This window comes from Ylistrum balloti, unplaced genomic scaffold (assembly GCF_031769215.1).
Source record: "Ylistrum balloti isolate Yb309-2 unplaced genomic scaffold, AGI_CSIRO_Ybal_v1 Utg370076, whole genome shotgun sequence".
NCBI classification, from domain to species: Eukaryota; Metazoa; Mollusca; class Bivalvia; order Pectinida; family Pectinidae; genus Ylistrum; species Ylistrum balloti.
The window spans coordinates 192,003-211,617 of record NW_026782115.1 but is presented as its reverse complement, the minus strand read 5'-3'; the positions used below and the strand labels follow the sequence as shown (position 1 = coordinate 211,617).

The following is a 19,615-nucleotide window of genomic DNA, read 5'->3' as shown; positions in this document are numbered from 1 at the left end:
TATTGAGAAGTTGCTTAACAATTTTAACATATTTGACATCGGTGGCATTGATATTAGGTCAAGGTAATTATTTGAGCTATCTTGGCATCCCTTCAACCAAAATATACGGAACCTGGGCCATTTGGTTATTGAAAAGAAGTCGCTTAAAATGAAAAGTTGGCAATGGACACAGTACACAAAAAACGATTGTTTTCGAAAGATATGCTCATCTAGGGTTCATACTAATTGTGATGATATTTTGAAAGGATTCCTCCTGCAGTTCTAAGAGAAAAATGTGATCGCAAACAATTGTCAATCAAATCTTCGCATATCATCACTTTGTAAGTAGAATCAATAATATATCTACACAACTACGATAATTACTATGTAAGCAGCATATATCGAATGCAGTTAGAATAATTATATCAATAGCGCTATACTTTAAGCGCGGAAACATTATCACTAAAATAAACAGTTTATATGATTGAAAATTCCCAATCCATCTGACTAAGGCGTTAGATCTACTCACCCTGACGAGCAATATGTTATATGTCGCGACCTAAAACCAGTTTTATAAATGCGATGTTAAAGTTCATCAAATCTGAATATGCGATGGTTTATGCAAGACACATAAGAGTGACAATAATTTCCCTTACATTTTGTTTTCTTGAAATCCTACTTCAGCTCGTGTCATGCGTTCTCAGACGTGTGGTTACATAAATTCAAACTTCCGTAGTCTTCAATACATCACGGCAGCAGATAAAGCTATTGGTCTCACATTTACACACTTGTCCGTCAAACAAAATGACCCTTAACGGCCATCTGATTGATGAATGGATGGACAAACCACATAATTGCAGATAATGGTCTGATAAATCTGATCAATTCCCACGATAATATTTCAGACCATATTTGGTATAAAATCCATTCAAGCATTAAGGAAGAGTAGCATTTTGGAGCAAAATATTGACCAACTTTCCCATTTGGGGCCTCTCAGGTTCCTTGGGATCGAATAAATTTTCTATTAATTTAAATAAAAATACCCCAACTGCAATATTTCAGACCAAATTTGGTTGCAATCTACCCAGGAATTATGAAGAAGTCACTTTTTAAAACAAAACATTGTCTAATTTCCTCTTTTGGGGCCCTCCCCCAAATCCCTAGGGGTCAAATCAAATTTCTGAATTTAAGAATTATTTACCAACCCTACAGATGTTATAGACAAAACTGGAATGAAATTCATTCAAGCACTAAGGAAGAGTAGCATTTAAAGCAAAATATGATCTTACTTCCCCCTTTGGGGCCCCATCCCAAGGTCACTAGCGGTCCAATCAAATTTTCAAATTTAAGAAAGGAGAAAGGATTCCCAACCCCCAATGATGTTTCAGACCATATTTGTTTGAAATCCACCTAGGCGTTTGGCAGGAGTAATGTTTTAAAGTAACAGACAATACACAATAGCAATAGGTCATCTTGACTATTTTAAAATTATGAAATTCATTTAAATATACTAAAATACAATATTTAATGATATATCGCAATATCCCTTTGAATATCACAATATGTTGGAATATGAAAAACTGTTGCAGCTTTACACTTAATGTGTGATGGGACAGTCGACACAAAAACACTTTAATGTTTATGGCCTAGAAAATAACAAGACAACATAACACAGAGTAAGTGGTTTATCTTTACGTAAAATGGTTTAATTCTGATATACATGTTCACAATGTTGTCAATAACAGGGTCATCGTAGTGGAAACAAACACTGGCATATAGCATATTGCCGTTCATATGATCATGAACAACAGAAGGGATTCTCAAGTCAATGAACCACAAGTATAAAGATGAACTGGTACAAAATTTTGAACCACAAGTACATAAATCATACGATTCCTAAACCTATGGACCATTAGTACATACATTATACATGGATTCATTAACCTATGAACAACAGGTGAATAGAATGCTTAATAAACCTATGAACAACAGGCAAATACATTATACAAGGATTCAAATCCATATAAACCAAAGGGAGACATGTTAAGCTTATTTATCCTTGGCCTGTATAGACATATATTCATCACTACACTATGAACAACATTTTAAACCCAGTTTTACTTCAGGGTGGATGGGTGGTGCAGTGGTAATGTAATTACCTATCACCTAGGTGTCCAGGTTTGTTCCTGGGAATGGACCGAGCATCCAGGTTTTTTCCAGAATTCTAACACATCCCACAGCAAGACCCCTTCTGCACTTCTGTCGGGGGCAACATAGGTAATTAATATTAAGCTTAAATAATATATTATAAATAAAGATTAATTTAAAAAAAAAAAAAAAAAGAATGAAAAAGAACAAGTATTGTATCCGGTTCCCTGTCATTAAGACCAGAACAGGCCAAACAACAACCCAGTTTTTATCTCAGTGACCAGCACTTTCTTCTACAGTAAAGTCTGGAGAACCTGGCCTTTAACATGCAATATCAATAAATACATTCTTACGCAGTACCACACAATCCTTGTGAATGTGCTAAAACAGCATAAGTCATTTGCATCAATAATTAGACTGTTTATCAGTATTTGGCCTTTAAGGTTAGGAAGAATTTCGGTTTTCAGTACAGAAATGTCTATAATTTGATTAAATGTCTTTTATCTACTTAACTTATCTACATAAATACAAAATAAACCTTAATAACAATAAAGCAAGATGACACAAAATGAAGATTGATGTGCTCTTTTTCTTATTGTAAAAGGTGAGCTAACTTAAACACAATCAGACTTCTACATAATGGGAAACATTCCATAGTTATAGTGACAGCGAACACAGTCGATCACAATAAAAATACACAAATCTAACAACAGGAATGTCAGAATTGCATTGTCCAATATCCTTGATAATCTTTTACATGGACAGATAATGACTTCCTAGTTGTATGTGATGACAGAGGCCCGTTTGATTATCTAATTAATAATTTTGCTGTCCCTAAAACCACTAGATGACCGAGTCAATGACGTAGAGATCACATGTATAAGAAGATTGGTGTTTATGGATATATATGGTGAATGAACAATATGATTCCCATCCCCAATCAGCTTGAATATCTGTTTGTACAGACAGCCGAGCACCTACTATAAACTGACAACGAACAACTTGCCAAGTGTACACTTCACATTCCAAAACTGATGCCAGTAAAACCCTGCAGGTACATCACAGCCATCTTTAAAGTTTACACATTGTATATACCTGGTATGTGTAGACAGGTATTCTAAACAAGTAACTTCAAATTAGGCCAGTGTCTGATTAAAATATAACACAAGGTAATTATTTCTAATATAAAAATATTTCTGTGACTGTAATACAGACATGGACAGGACTTCTAAAAGTATCTCTCCTCTTGGCTGATCTTAAATCAGAATGCCCTTTGTTGAGGAACTGCTGCAGTGGTTTACAAAAATAACTTCGGGGCATGACCTATCAAATGCTTTTGTTTCTCAAAAAATGCAATGACAACAAGTTATAAAATCAATCGGTCATTTTAAATACTGTAACTTAGAGACAACAATGTTGGTTTATACACTATATATGGTTCCCTTCCCATGCTACAAACTACATTTTTTTCTATCTCTTTATTGGCCATTTCTGCAGGGGATAGTGGCCTGTGATAAAAACATTGAATCACGTGCATATTGCAGAAAAATTAAGTAACAGAATATCTCATGCACTTTCTCTATTTAACACGGCAATCACATTGTGAATGTCTCAGCACCAAGCACGCCGGCTACGTTAATAAAGTCACTAACTCAAACACTCCTTTCACTCAGCAATCATGCCCTGAACTCAGGCCATGGGACGACATTCACCAATAGTAAAAACCAACAAGGCCTAACATCCAGAATGATACAGAGCTCCTAAATAAAAAATACATACAAAATAGCTAGATTCCACATGTTCTGTCTATTTCTTTAAATATTTGAATTTTTCTTATTTTGTAGTAAAAAAAATTAAATAAATTTAGCTAGATTCCACTTGTGTTGATGTATCAATTTTTTGTTATATATCACAACGAAAACAGTGACAGAGGGAAGATCTCCTCCAAACAAATGAACCCTTCTTACCATCTAGCTCACTCAACAAAAAACTGTACCTCTACTACTAAAGACAACCGAGGTAGCTGTTTAGCAAACTGAAGTAAAGAGCTGGGCAAACCGAATGGTTTTCAGATCATTTCAACAAACAATTCTGCAGCATATTTAAAAAAAAAAAAATGGAAGAATCCAAGTCATCAAATGCAAGTTAATCATTGTTTGTCTGAGAAAAGTCCCCTTTGTACTGTTTCGTTCATGAATTTCTAGATTCCACTTGTGTATGTTTAAAGTATTTCTATATTTCACTTGTGTTGACAGAAATGGTTGCCGAGTCCTACAGCCAATCAGAAGTACCCTTTCTTCCAGAAGGGGTGTAGGGCAGCAGCTGATCAGAATCATTTTCACTTCTTATAGCCAAATTCCTTGGCATCATCTTCTGTGAAGTCACCATACCTCCATAGGTTTACCTGAAATGACACAAGTCATAGGAATGACGGATTTAATTTTGTTTCTTTTGAATAAACATAAAATGCTGCCTAATGCAAACTAAGCCACCCAAGGGGAGAGGATTTGTAAAATTTAAATATATATTGCCACCAACTGTAGTAAATAATTACTTCTTTTATCAACAAACTGTAACATTTCATATACATTCATTTGGAATAAATTTTGAATTATTAAAAACATAAATACTATTAAATTCGTGAATTTTCATCTTCAGGAATAATCTAAGAGAATAAATAACCCATCTAATGAAAATTCACAAACTCAACTATTTGTGAACTTCAAAGTTCTTTATAGTTACATTTCATTGCTGTGAACACTTACCCGAGCAATCTTTGCTTTTTCCTGGGCTTTCTGGTAGTCAGTTACTATTTTGGCTACTCGTTTCTCACGTCTCTTTTCTGCAAGGATCCAGCCTGCAGATATGAGCCCCTGTGAAACGTCATCCTTGTTGTCCGGGTAGACGAGTGTGACATAGTCCTGACCAGGGACCCTGTACTCAACGTTCATCATCAGTTCCTTGTTTATAATGTCATTGTAGAATGCATCAAGGGCATCTGCTTTTGAATCCTCCTGTAAACAAACAACAGAATATCTTGTTATGCTGGTTGTTGTGGATGATACAATGGTGATGCTGTTGGGGGAGAGACATTTGGATCCATGCATATGGAAGGGAATGGTTAAGCAAGAATGATGAAACAACAAACAAGACTCAAACAATGGTCGTTAAAACTGTGGAAATGTTGGGCATAGAAATGGACAGAAAAAGGGGTCCAACCAAGAAAATGGGGTTACAACAGGACACCAACCAAAAGTGAGCATTGGGAAAAACAAAGGAAAAATGAGTAGGAAAGTGAAACAGGTTGCTTACATCAGGGGGTAGTGTTACACATGCCATGGCGAACTCCTGAGCTTGGGGTGCCAGTGTTTGATATGTGGCAGGCAACTTTGCTAACCTTGAGGCATCGGTCTTTTCTCTCTGAAAATAAATGAAATATATATTTATTATGTATAATATATTAAAGAAATAAAACGTTATCTACATAAATAAACTTCTTCCAATGTGTTAAACACCATGACAATGATTTTTAGTTTTGGATATTTCATGATGTTCTCTTCAATTACACGTCGAAGTTTTTCATTTGGCAACACTTTGTACATATCTTTGTACTAGAGGTTTCTGTAGCACCATTTAACATTTCAGGAAAATAGGTAAAGCTAACTTACATTCCCATAGTCGATGAATAGAACTGTTACATGAGACCTTTCAACTTTCTCCACCTTGGCACGGTACCTGAAACAGCAATTTTTTTTTCAATAACGCTGTCACCAAAACAAGCCCTGAAATCTGTTCAGTTTTATCAACTTATTAATTTACATCATTCTTCAAAACTTTTGATTCAATATGTAAATTATGGTTATAACTGCAAAATCTTAAGGGTGATGTGTGGTAATTTATCAACACCATCTTTTTTCCCACTTGGAAAAATTTGCTTGTTTTTAATATTGTTGTCTATCAGAATAAAATGCTGTAGAAAGTGTATGCTGGTCCTGATAATCTTTTATCTTAACCATAAAACAGCAGCAAGTCACATTGCCCATTACTATAAGGATGGTGATTCTAGGAAAATAAAGCAGTACCTATCTACAAACAAATGAGCTGAATACTTACCAGGATTCGTCAGCTGAAAATTGGGCAGCACAAACTTCGCCCTTCTTTGGTGTGTAGGATCCAGGCAGTGGAGGGTTGGACTCCATATCTTGTCGTAACTGCTCCATCAGTTTCTCTAACTGAGGCCCTGTAAATTGGCATTTCTTTTCATTATTATTTAACCAGAAAATCTTCTAAAAAAAATTTCCAAATGTACACAAATTTCAACACTATCAGAAAAAAGTTAAGTGTGTCAAGAACTGGTGTTAAGAGGAGTGAAAATAAGCATAGCTGTTTTTTGAGTTTTGAACAGCTATAAAGTTGTAGAATATGTTCACTATCTTACATTTTGAACTTAAAACTTGTTAAAGATTAAAGTCATGTACAAAGCACTTTGTTAATAATTTTATGTTAGTTACAGATAGTTAATAACACAGGGTTCCTACCATTGTCTACATATTGAGCATAGAATTTGAGTTCTTCAGGAGAGACTTCTGTGACGACCACCTGTTTGTAGTTAACTTTTCTATCTGATGTGTCTTCAATCACCTCCTCCTTTTCTACAGGTTCTTCATATGCTGCCCATTGCTATGAATCAAATAAACATATACCGATTAAAACACCGAGGAGCTCTACACCAGTGTTAAACTGGCCATGCCATTCAAAACAATTACAATATACCAATACAGCTTTCTAAAGTAAGAATAATTAAATGTTTACTTAAGCACTACTGGGAGATAAACATAATAATTTATATCAAACATTCATATTTGTTTATCCCAAGATTTTGCCTTAGTCTACTGAGAACAACATTTTGATAAAGTTGTAGATCATTTAGATATCATACAAATCTTACACTGGTAGTAGATATGTACTGACAGTAGATAGGTTTTATCATGAAATTGTGTGCATTACATATATTAATGAAAACTCTTATCCCTCAATACTGATGCACAAAAGATGGACATAATATGAGAAGGAACTAGATGTTTGTCATGTGAACGTTCATTGTCACTTTCCTTATCACTAATGAATGCCCCAGCAGATATGAGACTTACATTAAGTTTTTTTGACTTGGCTTGGTCCTGTGCCACACACAAAGCTTTGTAGTAGTTGCTGCGCTCAGCAGTGAAGTGAACCTTGGACAATCCTTCCTCCACAAGTGAAACGGACAGGTTTACATTCTCTACAAACAGCCAGCCAATAAAGTTACCTCCCTTGTCCATGGCCTCTACCTGAACTTCAACCTCACGCTGTAGACACATCTCCTTAGTGAAAAGCGTTGCTTCATCACCAAAAGGCTCTGCAGGAGTTACTACACCACCCGGCATAGTACGAGTACCTCTTGGACAGGAAATACCTGGAAATAAATCAAAGAGCTTTTGACCTAAAGAGCTTCTTCCTCCCACTAAAAGTTATGTTATTTTCAAAACAACAAATATTTTGTATATGCTCAATATCAGGAAATTCAACAGCAGTATGATTTTTCATGTACAGTTATTTTTAAACCAAAAACTTCAGTCATGACTAAAATGCCAGCAGCATGATAAAAGTTTTTTTTCTCATAAATCATTAATGTGATAAGATAAATATGAAATAATTTCTTTACAGAAAAGAAAGAAAGAAAAACAGGACACACAGACGTAACAAGTTTAAAACAAATGTTTTGAAGTAAATCCCCAACATTTTTGACACTTACCAGACACGAGGAATGTAATGAGACACGTTTCTCGTGGAATGAAAAGACGAAGTCGAGAGCCGCTGGCTACAAACTCTACAATGGCTTCAGATCTGCCAGCCCTCTGCAGGAAGGGCAGGAATTGTTTGGCTTTTGTGATATCCTACAACAAAAAAATTAATTTAAACTGCTAAACCTCATACAATTTCAAGGTAAAATTAGCAGGTACCACTCTCTCATTGAATACCTAAATCAAATTAAGCAACATTTGTTTATTTTCCCTATCAATGTCAGCATTGTGACAGCTATTGGAATACTTTTCCTATTCAAAGAATATGCAAAATGTGTTTGTTATTTGGAAAAACAGTTACACAATTTCTCTCTAAATGCTATTTCCATACATAATTTACAAAACTTACCCCTGATACATCAGCCACTCTGTGGATTGGGGGTTCCTTTTTAGAGTGTAGACCCATGCCTTTTTTGATAGCCCTGGCTTCAGCTGCCAGTAACTCGTCATAATGAGAGGAGCGTTGATCATCATCCTGGCGATAACGTATCACTGTGGCCAAGCCTTTACCCACTAATGCTTCTCCGACATTTCTGTAGCGAAAACAAGTCTATATATACAAACGTATTAGTGTAAAGCTATAAATAAGGAAATGCCTGTATAGTTTTGTTATATCCCATTCATCTCAATATCTACAAATTTGCATAAAAAATTTCCCGTAACTCTACATCAAGTGTGCCTGCCTACAGAGAGGACAAAAACCTCAATACCATCCTATACAAACAGCATTCATCACCTTCAAAGCTACATGGCTACCACACAGGATCAGCAAATCCATCAAAGTGACTAACAGGTACACATTCTAAACTAATCAAAGCCAGCAATACTAGCCACTATACCAGGTGTCATCCCTTTGACTCTTATTTCCCAGTTTTCAGGCACCAGTTTAGGCCAATAGGCTTTTTGCACAAATCCTACAAAATATTTACTCTTGTATATGTCAATGCTATTACAGCCTGGCTACTTACACTCCTCCTGTTGTTACTGTTGCACACATTTTCTCTGGGAAGCCCTGGTTAGGAGGCTGTATGTAGTCTACTTGTACATTCACCTGTAGTCAAATCAAAGATACTTATAACAGATTGTTTATAGACAGACAATTAACGACTAGATTTATAACGAAGTGAAATATACAGTTGATCATTAACGTATCTTTTATAATGCAAAAACAACAAAGCCCAAGGGACATAACTCTGTGTGTTAGAATTTCAATATAACATCATATGAATGGACATTTGGAATTTCTTTTAGAATCATTTTTGTCCTGTTTTTCTAAATCTTACTTTCTTTCCAATCAGTTTTTTCCTGAGGAATTCTCGTGCCTCAAACATGTAGGGTATATCATACAGAGGCCGTGGCCTCTTGTTAGCTTCTTTGGGGGCTGGTGGTGCATTCTCATTCTGCTCAAGTGATGGTCTGTAAAAAGAATTTGTAATTATATAAGACTTATCAACCAATCAATCAAATATTTTCTATGCAACTTATTCAAACATTATGATAACGGTTTAAAAAATTGATATGTCTGAAAGTTATGGCTAGCTATAATGTAGCTTGATAGTCTGGACATACTTCCCTGGAACCAAAATTCAGAAACTGAAGGCAATAACTATACAAGTTTGGGAGAAATGAGCATCAGTTATGTATTTCAGAGAGACTCTTAAATATCTGAATGTATTATGATTATGCATAAAAAGTGTATTAGCCCATGACAGAAAAAAATCTGAAAGTCTCAACAAGCAGAAAAAAAAACAATCCGAAGACAGTAACTCTGTATATATATTAGGCATGCCTTTGGAAATATTTCTTAATCCATGACCCCTCTTTTAATAAAGTGTAATTACCTTGGTGGTCGTATGCTAGCTAGGAATACCTTCTTGATTGTATCACCTGTTTTCACATTTAATGCATCTCCATTTACAACTTCTACAACCTAAAAAGAGAAAATGTTTAAATTAAAACCTGACAAATATACTCTTCTGATATTCTTTTTTTATCTAACATCAGTGTATAATTCTCTGTGATGTAAAAACTAAACAAATCTAAACATGCTAACTAATTTGACCACACAAGGGTGCTGAAATATTTCAAATAAGATAACTTTTTTACAGATAAAAGTAATGTTGCATCAAAAATCATTGCCAAGACATCATGTATAAAACTTAGAGAATTTATTTGTACCTTGCCAGAAAAACTCTGGTCTTTGAGGTCAACACTTTGCTCCTGTGCTTTGTAATCTTTCCACATGCGCAATTTCTTCTCTTTGGCCAATCTATAATAAATTGAAATAAATGGCTTGTCAGAAATAGCTGTTTCCATTATAACCTTAGCGACATTGATAAAAACAATAAGATACTAGGGAACCCTTCTAAAAGAGCTTTTTCTGACAGGAACCACCAACAGAAGCATTTTTTTCACACAATGACATGAAATAGGATTTTTACAATGCATTTTGTAATCACTTACAGAAGTGATTTTCTTTTAATGGAAATGCTGCCCATCCACAGAAATAATATAATTCATCTAACTGTTGACCAGGCTTGAATTATCTCTGTCTGACCTAATTTTCACTGTTCCAAGTTTATCATTTCTCTGTTGCTATATAACATCGACATGTGGTCATTATTCCACAGATACACAATATGGATGACCTACTTTTCGGCTGCCCTGAGTTTATCGGCTCCCTGTGTTACGACACCCATGCTCCAGTCCACACAACGTGCAAACCCTTCCTTCAGCAGAAGCTCAGCTATATTACCATTCTGTGTAAAATAAAATCAACACTGTCCATTATTGTGTTTTTAAGTAAAATGAAACACAAAAACATTACTCTCTTACCAAAAATTAACTCCAAATTTTATTTGAATTTTCAAACAATCTGAAATTCTGTTCCCTTTTCCTGGGATTTCCAACCTTCTCTTAATATTATCTCTTACAGGTGAATATTTCTTTATGCACATTTTTATATTGGCAATGTGCTAATTGGACTGATTCTGTAATTCGGAAAGAAAGATTTATGCCTGAGCAGTTTACATGTGACACTAATTTTTTTTTACTGGCCATGCCCATCAAATTACATCATAATGAACGAGCATCAATTACCGGGTGTAATACTGTGCCAAGTAAATTCTGATTTGACACGCCCTCCAGGATGATCTTCACATCCCGTTGTAACAGTCTAACTTCAGTGAAGTACTTAGCCTCCGTAGCAAAGGGTTCTGCCATCTGTTTACCTTCTTCATCTTGTTTGAACATTGGACACTGGAACAACACAACAACTTGTGATCCTTCCATGTGGATTTTTGACTAACATTTTTTTTAAACAGTTTTGTTTGCTCTAGATTTTGTACAACAATATAGAGTGTTTAGTTAGAATCTTTCACTTACAATCAAGGGTATCGCAAAAATACAGAATCACATGAAAAATATCTGTCTTCTACTCTACTGTTTACATGTTGGTGCAGTCAGGCACAGTAAGACTTTGTTGTCACATGTAACATATGACTGGTCAACTCGCTAAATTACTCACTCATGTATAAGAGTTCTTTCGACTGCCTATAAACAGATATCAGGATATATTATGATGTAACACAAACCAATGTAAACCAAAATCATGATGTATCGTACTCACCTTGATTCCGGACAACATTACTGTTACATAATCAAATGTTGGAAGGAGGAATGCCCGCACAGTACAACCATCTCGTACATGTTCAATCACAGCTGTAAAAAAGAAATAAATTCAAAGTCTACAATTTTTTTGTGTGATATGCTTTTCAAGTAAGTTAATCTTTTAGTTGTTTTTCTAATAACTGTAGCATCTAGGAATCGGAAATTTTTCAATTTTCTTTTTGTACATATTAATTTTGATGGACATTTTTCTTTCAATTTTGAATTCTAGCACAATAAAGGTGTGGGTGTGTGTGTGTGTGTTAACAAGCTAGAACACTGCCATGGGATGTGACAAGACATGACTTACAGACATCTCTAACACTATATGTACACTCATAAAATGGCATTATCTAAGGATAATTTCAAAAGCAATGTGCATTAAAATGAAATCAACTAATTTCTCAGCAGTTTTAAATCCATGTGATTAATTCCAACTATTCTTTATTTCGAATAGTTAAAAGAAACATCGACCATGAAAAATATGCATAGAGGCTCTTTGGGATCTATGTGATGTCCCTTGCACTCACCGTTTATTGGTTCGTTATGGTGCGAGTCTACAAAGTTACGAGGGTTTTCTACTACCCAGGTTACATCTCTGATACTGTTTGGTTTAATGCCTTCTGTTGCCCATTTTCCTTTGCCTGCGGATTTGGCGCCATCTTCCAATTGTATTAAAGCACTTTGGCTGGCACTGGAACATATACCAGGAATACCATTTATTCAAAACCAAGATTCAAAACATACTTCAGTAAAATTTTCTTGTGGGGAGAACCATTTGGTAAAACACATTTAATATACATTGACCTGTGTATTGTAAACATACTGGCAATTATACTTTTATATATCTTTATTTATATATACATATATATATCCAACTGCCAAATGATCTCTATAGATTTCTAAGTGACCTTAATGTTGTAGAGGTTCAGTTTTGTAAAATATTGAAGGAGTTGGCGTTAAGGTTAGCTATATTCACCAGCATTCAAGATTTCCAAAACATCAAAACCATTAAATATTTTACAGTGATTCAAAATGTTAGATTAAAATACACTGTACAGTTGCATAAAATGTGATTGCTCTGAACAAGCCCTAACTGGGACAAACCATTATATATTAGCTCTGTGAAATAAATCCTCTACAGTGTATACAGTAACATAATTATTACAACTGTAATGAGAAATTGAAGCTGTTGTATGCTAATCTGGTGTTTAACAACATTAAAGAGGGTCCCAAAGGTGAAATATGCACCGAAACTTTAGCAGTCACTACCCTAGATTTTAGTTTGAAATCAAGACATATACGTACTCATCAGCTCGAACTCCACCTCTCCTGACTTCTACCAGTCCCTCGGAGACCAACTGTTCTGTCATGTTCTCACCATTCATGTCTGAAAACAATCAAACATTCAATTTCTTAAATGCTTCTGTTATTGGGATGTTCTTTTAAGTTGAATATTTTCATCTGAAAATTTCAGTCTTGCAATAATAAAATAAATGTTTGTGAAATTACATATTATGCTCAGTTAGGGTTTTCAGGGCTCTCACACCCCATTTTGGGACTGGGGCCCAGGGCCCTTAAAATTGGAAAAAAAAACCAAAAAAAATAGCGGCGCTTTTTCTTAGAATTGGGAAAACTTGGGGTCTAAATTGGGGAAAAAAGGACTATTTTGCATTGGGAATTCGGCCCCAAATCTGACAGATTGAGAGTCCTGGTTTTACTGTTCTAAGTTTTATTGAATTATGTTTATCATAAGTTTGAATGCTATTCTCTGTTTGGGTTCATTTCTTAACCAATCTGTGCAATCATATTCTAAGATAAAACAACACTATGCATCGTTACAGTGCCATATCAATGAATCATTGTCAAGAACATCATCTGTCATCCTAGGGCACCAAGGCCTATATAGGTCTTAGCTGAATCATTACCTTCGGGGTCTGATCCGAAATTGTGCATTAATAAAAAGACAACATTTCCCTGAGGCTACAGAAACCTATTAGACATAAATATTGCCTCAACATCATGAGATCTGTTCCCTTAGGCCATTTTTATTCTCGTGTTTATTTTGATATCAATAAAAACATAACTCTTTTTATATCTTTTTAATATAAAGTTATTAATACAGATGTCACCTCCCTTCTTAGAGGTGGATGATGTAGCATTTATAATATTTGATCATAACTTAATGGAGTGCTTACTCTTACAAGAAGAACACTCTCATTTCTGTTTACCAAAAAACAATAACCCTCCTTTATAACAAGGTACACACCAAGGGTACACATTTCTTATTAAAAAATGTTATCCTCTACAAAGAATAGTACAGTCTATATATCCAATGCTGTTTACCTTTTCCCAAGTACACACATCCATATTCTCGTCCAGTTCCTGGAACTTTGTACTCTACAGTGAAGACAACTTCCTTGTTTATCAACTTTTTCCTGAGAAATTCTCTTGCCTCCCAAGCAAATGGCTGAAAACAAAATAAATATCTTTAAGGAGAGAATAGTCCCGATTTCTAAACTGAATAAGAACAACCCTACAGCTACTGGTCAAATTACTTGTTATCTAACATGTCTTATTAGGCAGAAATCAATTATTTGAATTTTTGAAGTTTTCTTTCATATTCTTGATGCAAAATTGATATAATGAAGATCTGACTTAAGAACTAATAAAAAGATAAATAAAAATTTAACATACACTACCTCATCTTTGGTTTCTGTTGCTCCCTCCATGTTTGGATTTGGTCGTCGAGCCATCCTTGGAGCTGTGATGTTGGAGAAACAGATAGTCTTCTCTGGTGGTGGCCCCCCACGGGGCTGACCTCTAATAACAACAGCATCCCCTGAGAGGATCTAAAAGTGGTATTAAGTTATGAAAATTTACTTATTTTTCCGACTTATTTTTAAAATTAAAGATAAAACAAGGATATAGAGCCAATGTTGGTCTACAGGTAGGTGTGTTCTTCAGCGGGGCACACCACTTGAACTTGGATACCTTCAGGTATTCATGCGATCGACAGGAATATGTACTAGGGAAAGGTTAATCGTAACAAGATCAAGTGTTACAAAATAAGTAGGCTAATAAACTTTACAGTTAGCTAGTCTTGCCTCCGGTCGATGCTTCATCAGGACAATTTTAAACAAATTTTGCACCCCTGAAGTACTTTTTTATGGGTTCAACTTGTATTATTATCTAATCATATGGACAAAGTAGTAAGGACAGATAAACCATTATCATTACGTTATGACATCATTATTAATTCAAATTCATGAAAAAATTAAAATACCATGTAAATACTCTTAATAATGACATGTAAACTAAATAAAATTCCTCTAACATGGCTCATCATGATATGTACGTCAAGTATAGTTTGTTATTGAACAGAGAGAGTAAAATATCAGCAAGAAATAATACTCAATATCAAACATTTGTACATTGATAAACGGGGCATCTTATAGCCCACCAGGCTTCTCTAAACTGACCACATCTGGATACTCTGTCAATAACTTCTATAGTGATATAGATTTTGAATACTTTCAAGAGCTTTGTTTCGAATTTAATCAAACAGTGACTTATTCTTACTTAAACCTGAGACCGCACTTCTCTTGAAAACTGAATGAACAATACTTTTTAAATTCTGTTTTTACTTACCAAGACTGTCCGGTAGTGTATTTTAATAAATAATTCAATCCAAGACAATTATGTTTAAAATAACGAAATTTTCATCAAAAACAGGATTGGAGCATAGTCTGTATGATGAAATTTATAAAATATATCATCACGAACTTCAGGGATCACAAGAACCGTAATACATGAGGGCCGAAGATGCACAGTCATTAACGTTATTGTAATTTGTAGAACCGGTGAACATCTGGAACCCTAAAATTATTTTCTGTCGAGCGCCACACGCTAAACTCGATAATACTGCATTCAAATATCATTCTCTACAACTTTGTGTATATTCAGTTCTTATTTTGAGTCTATTTGTACTTTACCTGTTTCACTATTCCCTTCTGAACAGCTGGTGATGGTGAAGTCATGTTGTCAACTCGTGCGTCGACGTTAGAAAAAGGAAGTGTGGATGTGTCACGTGATCAAATGTATTGGTCACTATATTTTGATATAACTCTATATTTCTGATTTTTTAGGAGACTGTCATTGATGGCGTTTTCAAATCTGATTATTTTCTATGTAATGTCAAAGTTATGATGTAAATGTTCAGCAAAATTGTGGAATTTTATAGAATTTATGAAATTTTTTGGTGATGTGGCGCATCGTAGTCAGTGACAGGTTTGAGACGATAGAGAGCATTAGACAAGCGTATGATCAACTAAGAGCCTATATTTTTGTTGCGTTATATTAATTTATATCATTATTGAAATGGCTAGATGAAACAATAAGAAAAATAAAAATCTACTTTGTAAGCCATACCTTTTCATTTTTTATCCTGTATTCCACCGATCATTGATTTACAAATAATTTTTGAAGGCAGTCCCGCAGTAACACGTTTGTATAAAAATGGCGAACACACAACAACAAGCAGGCAACAAAGGTAAAGTTTTTACTGTTTATGTCCAAAGTAATGATTAAACTGAATTTGATTAATGTCATTCTCAAAATTCATTACACAACTTTGCATGAGACGGTTGGTAGATTTATTTCGCATTCACTTAAATCAAATGATCTCGAAAGTAAATGAAGTGATCAAGCTCTGACAAGTTTACCTCCAAGCAGCAAAAATTACAGTTGCTCTGAATTACAATACATTTGTTTTGGGACAGTTATCATTTGGTTTTCTGATTAAAAGATATATTTCTCTGTTTTTACAGGTCGAGTTCAAGTAATTGTATCCTTTGTAGCATAGAAGTAATTTGCTATGACCCCAGCCCCCTCCCCCTTTAGGCATGCAAACATTCACAGTTAGTACTAGCAAAACAACATTTACTTCAAGCATAATTAATTAAGAAGCAACATTTACCTTACGAAAACAGTAGTTAAGCATAGTGTATTTTTTCTTATATTATTTTAAATAACAACAAGACCGGGTTCTGATTTCTGCACTTTGATGATCACAATAATTATATACGAGTCTGCAAAACAGCAGATAGATAAATATTTCGACTTTTTCATAAGTGTGCAATGAATAATATGATGAATGAAAGTTTACACAGAACCTATTAATATATGAAACTTACCAGAGAATTAACAATGTGAATGCCATGCCGACAAGATGCACATTGACAGGCTGGAGCCCTATGGAGATATCAGAAATGACCCATCAAAACACTGGTCAAGTTTTACAGTTCCAGGTTAGTTTTAAAGATGATGCTATTGTCATTGGCCATAGAGTTCACTGGAACTTCATACTTGGGTTATGGGCTCACCTTGGTGAGGGCGTGTGTTGCGATTCAAAAGTAGGTCACTGTGACCTACATTTTATTCTATGACCTACTTCAAAGAAAAAAAGTTTGTTTGGGTTCTTTGTCCCACAAAACAAATCTAGTCTCCTATATCACTAGTCACTAATACTTCTTATTTTGAGTATGAGTCACAGTGGATTTTCTTGGCAGACAGTTTCATTTTTGGTGGGGGACTGTAATTTGCTGAATTGTCTTGATAAATTGATTAATATGTTTTGACATCTTATTACCATGAACTGTCAGACAGTGGTTTCATTTGATGAGTTGTCTTATTGCATTGCTATATAACAGTATGCATTTTGGTACTACAATGTAGATACCTGACATTTGCCCTGCCCTTCTGTACTCTTGTTTCATGTTTAATCCTTGACCTTTGATCTAAGAGATCATCCCTTCCTTACCAAGTGCTCCTGTACTTAAATGGATGGTACTTTGGATTTTTCTTCATATGTGAGATATTGATATTTATTTTCAAAGGTAAGTTACCTGCATCCTTATTTTTTGCTTAATTGTTATTGATAATCCTTATTATGTGTTTAATATTGTACAGATACGGACTGATTAAGTACTTATTTAATGCTTTGATTTTAAAAAAAAAAATATGCACAAAAAAAATGATATTGAACCAGAAGAAAAAAAGTACAAAACATTGACCAATAGAAAAGAACTCTTCCTGAATTCAATTTTTTGTGAGTTGTGGCATCATATAAAAGTTAAGACTACCCATGGTAATGCAAATTAAATGTCTTTTTCAGGTGAAACCCTTCCATATGCAGATAATGTTTTACTTGCCGAGGTAATTCTGCTATTTGTCCTTGCAGCAATTGAAGCACTGAGGATATTTTTCGGTATGCCATCTAAAATCTTTTTTTGTATAATGTATTGTCTTTGAATTTACTGGGGGTAAATGTATTGTCATTGAATTTACTTCAGGCTCTCCATGTTTGACAGATCTATTTCTTTTATTTTTTAGTCTTGATTTTATAAAAAAGATTGTTCATATCAACAAATACTACATCTCCATGCAGCACTTACAGATAAAAAAAAATCCTACTGAAGGTTTCAAATCATCAATTATGAGTTACTTATCAGCTATATAATGAGTCATTGGTGTGTTCTTGAAGGATGGTCCTTTGTGAAATTAAACTTAACAAAAATTCAAATATTTTATTCTTTTCAGCACAAAAGGGAAACCTGACAGAGAAGATTGTAGGGGTTATTGTTTCAATCATGCTTAGCATACCAGCCATTCTGGGGGCGTTGTTCCTCCTACTTTGGCAGACATATGTCCTCAAAGTCGACGTAATCTTGGCTGCGATACAGTTGGCATTCACAGGACTCGAACTCATTATGGCCATTGTTTCTATCATCAACTTTGCACGGTAAGTTTTCACACCAATAGGATAATGAAAACACACAACAAAGATCATATTCCAAATAATTTCATTCACCCTAGCAACTTCTCATGCTTGTAATGTAACTGTGGAATTATCGTACTGACATTGTCTCACAAAATGTTTAATCCTGGCATATGCTGGGTATTGTTTTACTCACTGATATTGCTTTGTTTAAGTGAAAATATCTTGTTTTGCTAGAAATATTTGACATGTATACCATTAAGCCCATTCATATGAAAGAACTTGATTTTTTCCAGAGCTACGCCATATTAAGAAGATAGTATCATCATTAGAACTATGAGACAGACATTTCCAGTATCATGTATCCATGTCCTACCTTAATTTGGATGGCAGGTGTTGGAAAGACTTTTACCAGAGCCTGTCATCAAACACAGGCTTCATGCTGGTGTTTAGGAGAACAGGGCCAGTGTTTCTACCATAGGACATTAGTGCTTGCATGTGTACAATTGCTTTGTCTGAATAAAAGGGTCACAGACCGAATATGTAAGGTACTGTAGAAAGAAGGATTGGAACACGATGATTACACCTGGTCAGGTTTCATATCTTCATGGTGTATGACAGACAAGCTACATTACCACACATTCAAAAGCTTTAAAGGCTGTGATACAGAGTTGATATGGTAGAATTAGCACAATTGTAAACAGATGTATAATGTCTGTGTCAGGGTTTATGTCTCATCATCGACAAGGGGATATAACTTTAACAACTATTGTGTTCCATTGTTTAAGAATCTCTATATTATAGGGTTTCTTGCATTTTCTACCCCTTCACGTAGAAGTAATGAATTTATCAAATGATGAATCCCTAAACGCAGCATTTGATTATAACTGAAATATGTGTTTGTATATATATATTGTAATTATTAACATAGAATATTGAATGCAAAATATGATTTTATGTACATTGTAAAAAAAGTAAACTTTTACAATTCATCTGTCTTGTATTATTTCTTGAAGTTGTAATGTGTATAAATCACACTGTGAGTTGGATGTTTAAACAGAGCTTTAAAATCTAAACATGCAATTTGAACCTTGCAGTATGACAAGATGTAGGAAGGAAAAAATGGCTTTGCTGATGGCCATCCAGATACTCTTGTTACTGTCAATTGTGTAATTTTTTTCATCTCAAAATTTTTATATGTAGA

General features: G+C 34.6%; 2 protein-coding genes across 3 annotated transcripts; one reads left to right on the top strand and one right to left on the bottom strand.

The window, feature by feature from the left end:
* Positions 1-1,656: 1,656 nt before the first annotated feature.
* On the bottom strand, positions 1,657-15,684 carry LOC132549753 (staphylococcal nuclease domain-containing protein 1-like). Of its 2 annotated transcripts, XM_060213710.1 has the most exons (21): positions 15,629-15,684; positions 14,336-14,485; positions 13,980-14,103; positions 12,942-13,023; positions 12,164-12,327; positions 11,596-11,687; positions 11,067-11,225; positions 10,620-10,726; positions 10,146-10,236; positions 9,809-9,897; positions 9,251-9,383; positions 8,936-9,018; positions 8,317-8,500; positions 7,919-8,060; positions 7,278-7,579; positions 6,666-6,807; positions 6,241-6,367; positions 5,796-5,862; positions 5,440-5,547; positions 4,893-5,141; positions 1,657-4,531 (listed from the first exon to the last, which is right to left on the bottom strand). In XM_060213710.1, the coding sequence occupies exons 1-21, from the start codon at positions 15,671-15,673 to the stop codon at positions 4,466-4,468; spliced, it is 2,706 nt and encodes a 901-aa protein (XP_060069693.1). In that variant the 5' UTR covers positions 15,674-15,684; the 3' UTR covers positions 1,657-4,465. The 2 variants fall into 2 exon arrangements, with proteins under 2 accessions (XP_060069693.1, XP_060069694.1); XM_060213711.1 differs by lacking the exon at positions 1,657-4,531 and having other exon boundaries at positions 5,001-5,141; positions 5,525-5,547.
* Positions 15,685-16,151: 467 nt separating this feature from the next.
* LOC132549730 (transmembrane protein 216-like) lies at positions 16,152-19,403 on the top strand. Its single transcript, XM_060213685.1, has 6 exons — positions 16,152-16,185; positions 16,463-16,479; positions 17,437-17,530; positions 17,809-17,901; positions 18,234-18,435; positions 18,708-19,403. Exons 1-6 carry the CDS (start codon positions 16,152-16,154, stop codon positions 18,721-18,723), a joined length of 456 nt encoding a protein of 151 aa, XP_060069668.1. The 3' UTR covers positions 18,724-19,403.
* Positions 19,404-19,615: the final 212 nt, after the last annotated feature.

Bases quoted from the DNA above. Each gene is read 5' to 3' on its own strand.
- LOC132549753 (XM_060213710.1), bottom strand. From the start codon at position 15,673: ATGACTTCACCATCACCAGCTGTTCAGAAGGGAATAGTGAAACAG. The intron at 8,501-8,935 runs GTAAGTAGCCAG...TTTTCGCTACAG, and splicing joins ACAGTAACAACAGGAGGAGT to AAATGTCGGAGAAGCATTAG. The intron at 5,863-6,240 runs GTAAGTATTCAG...TTGCTGTTTCAG, and splicing joins TTTTCAGCTGACGAATCCTG to GTACCGTGCCAAGGTGGAGA.
- LOC132549730 (XM_060213685.1), top strand. From the start codon at position 16,152: ATGGCGAACACACAACAACAAGCAGGCAACAAAG. The intron at 17,531-17,808 runs GTAAGTTACCTG...TGTCTTTTTCAG, and splicing joins ATTGATATTTATTTTCAAAG to GTGAAACCCTTCCATATGCA. The intron at 17,902-18,233 runs GTATGCCATCTA...TATTCTTTTCAG, and splicing joins AGCACTGAGGATATTTTTCG to CACAAAAGGGAAACCTGACA.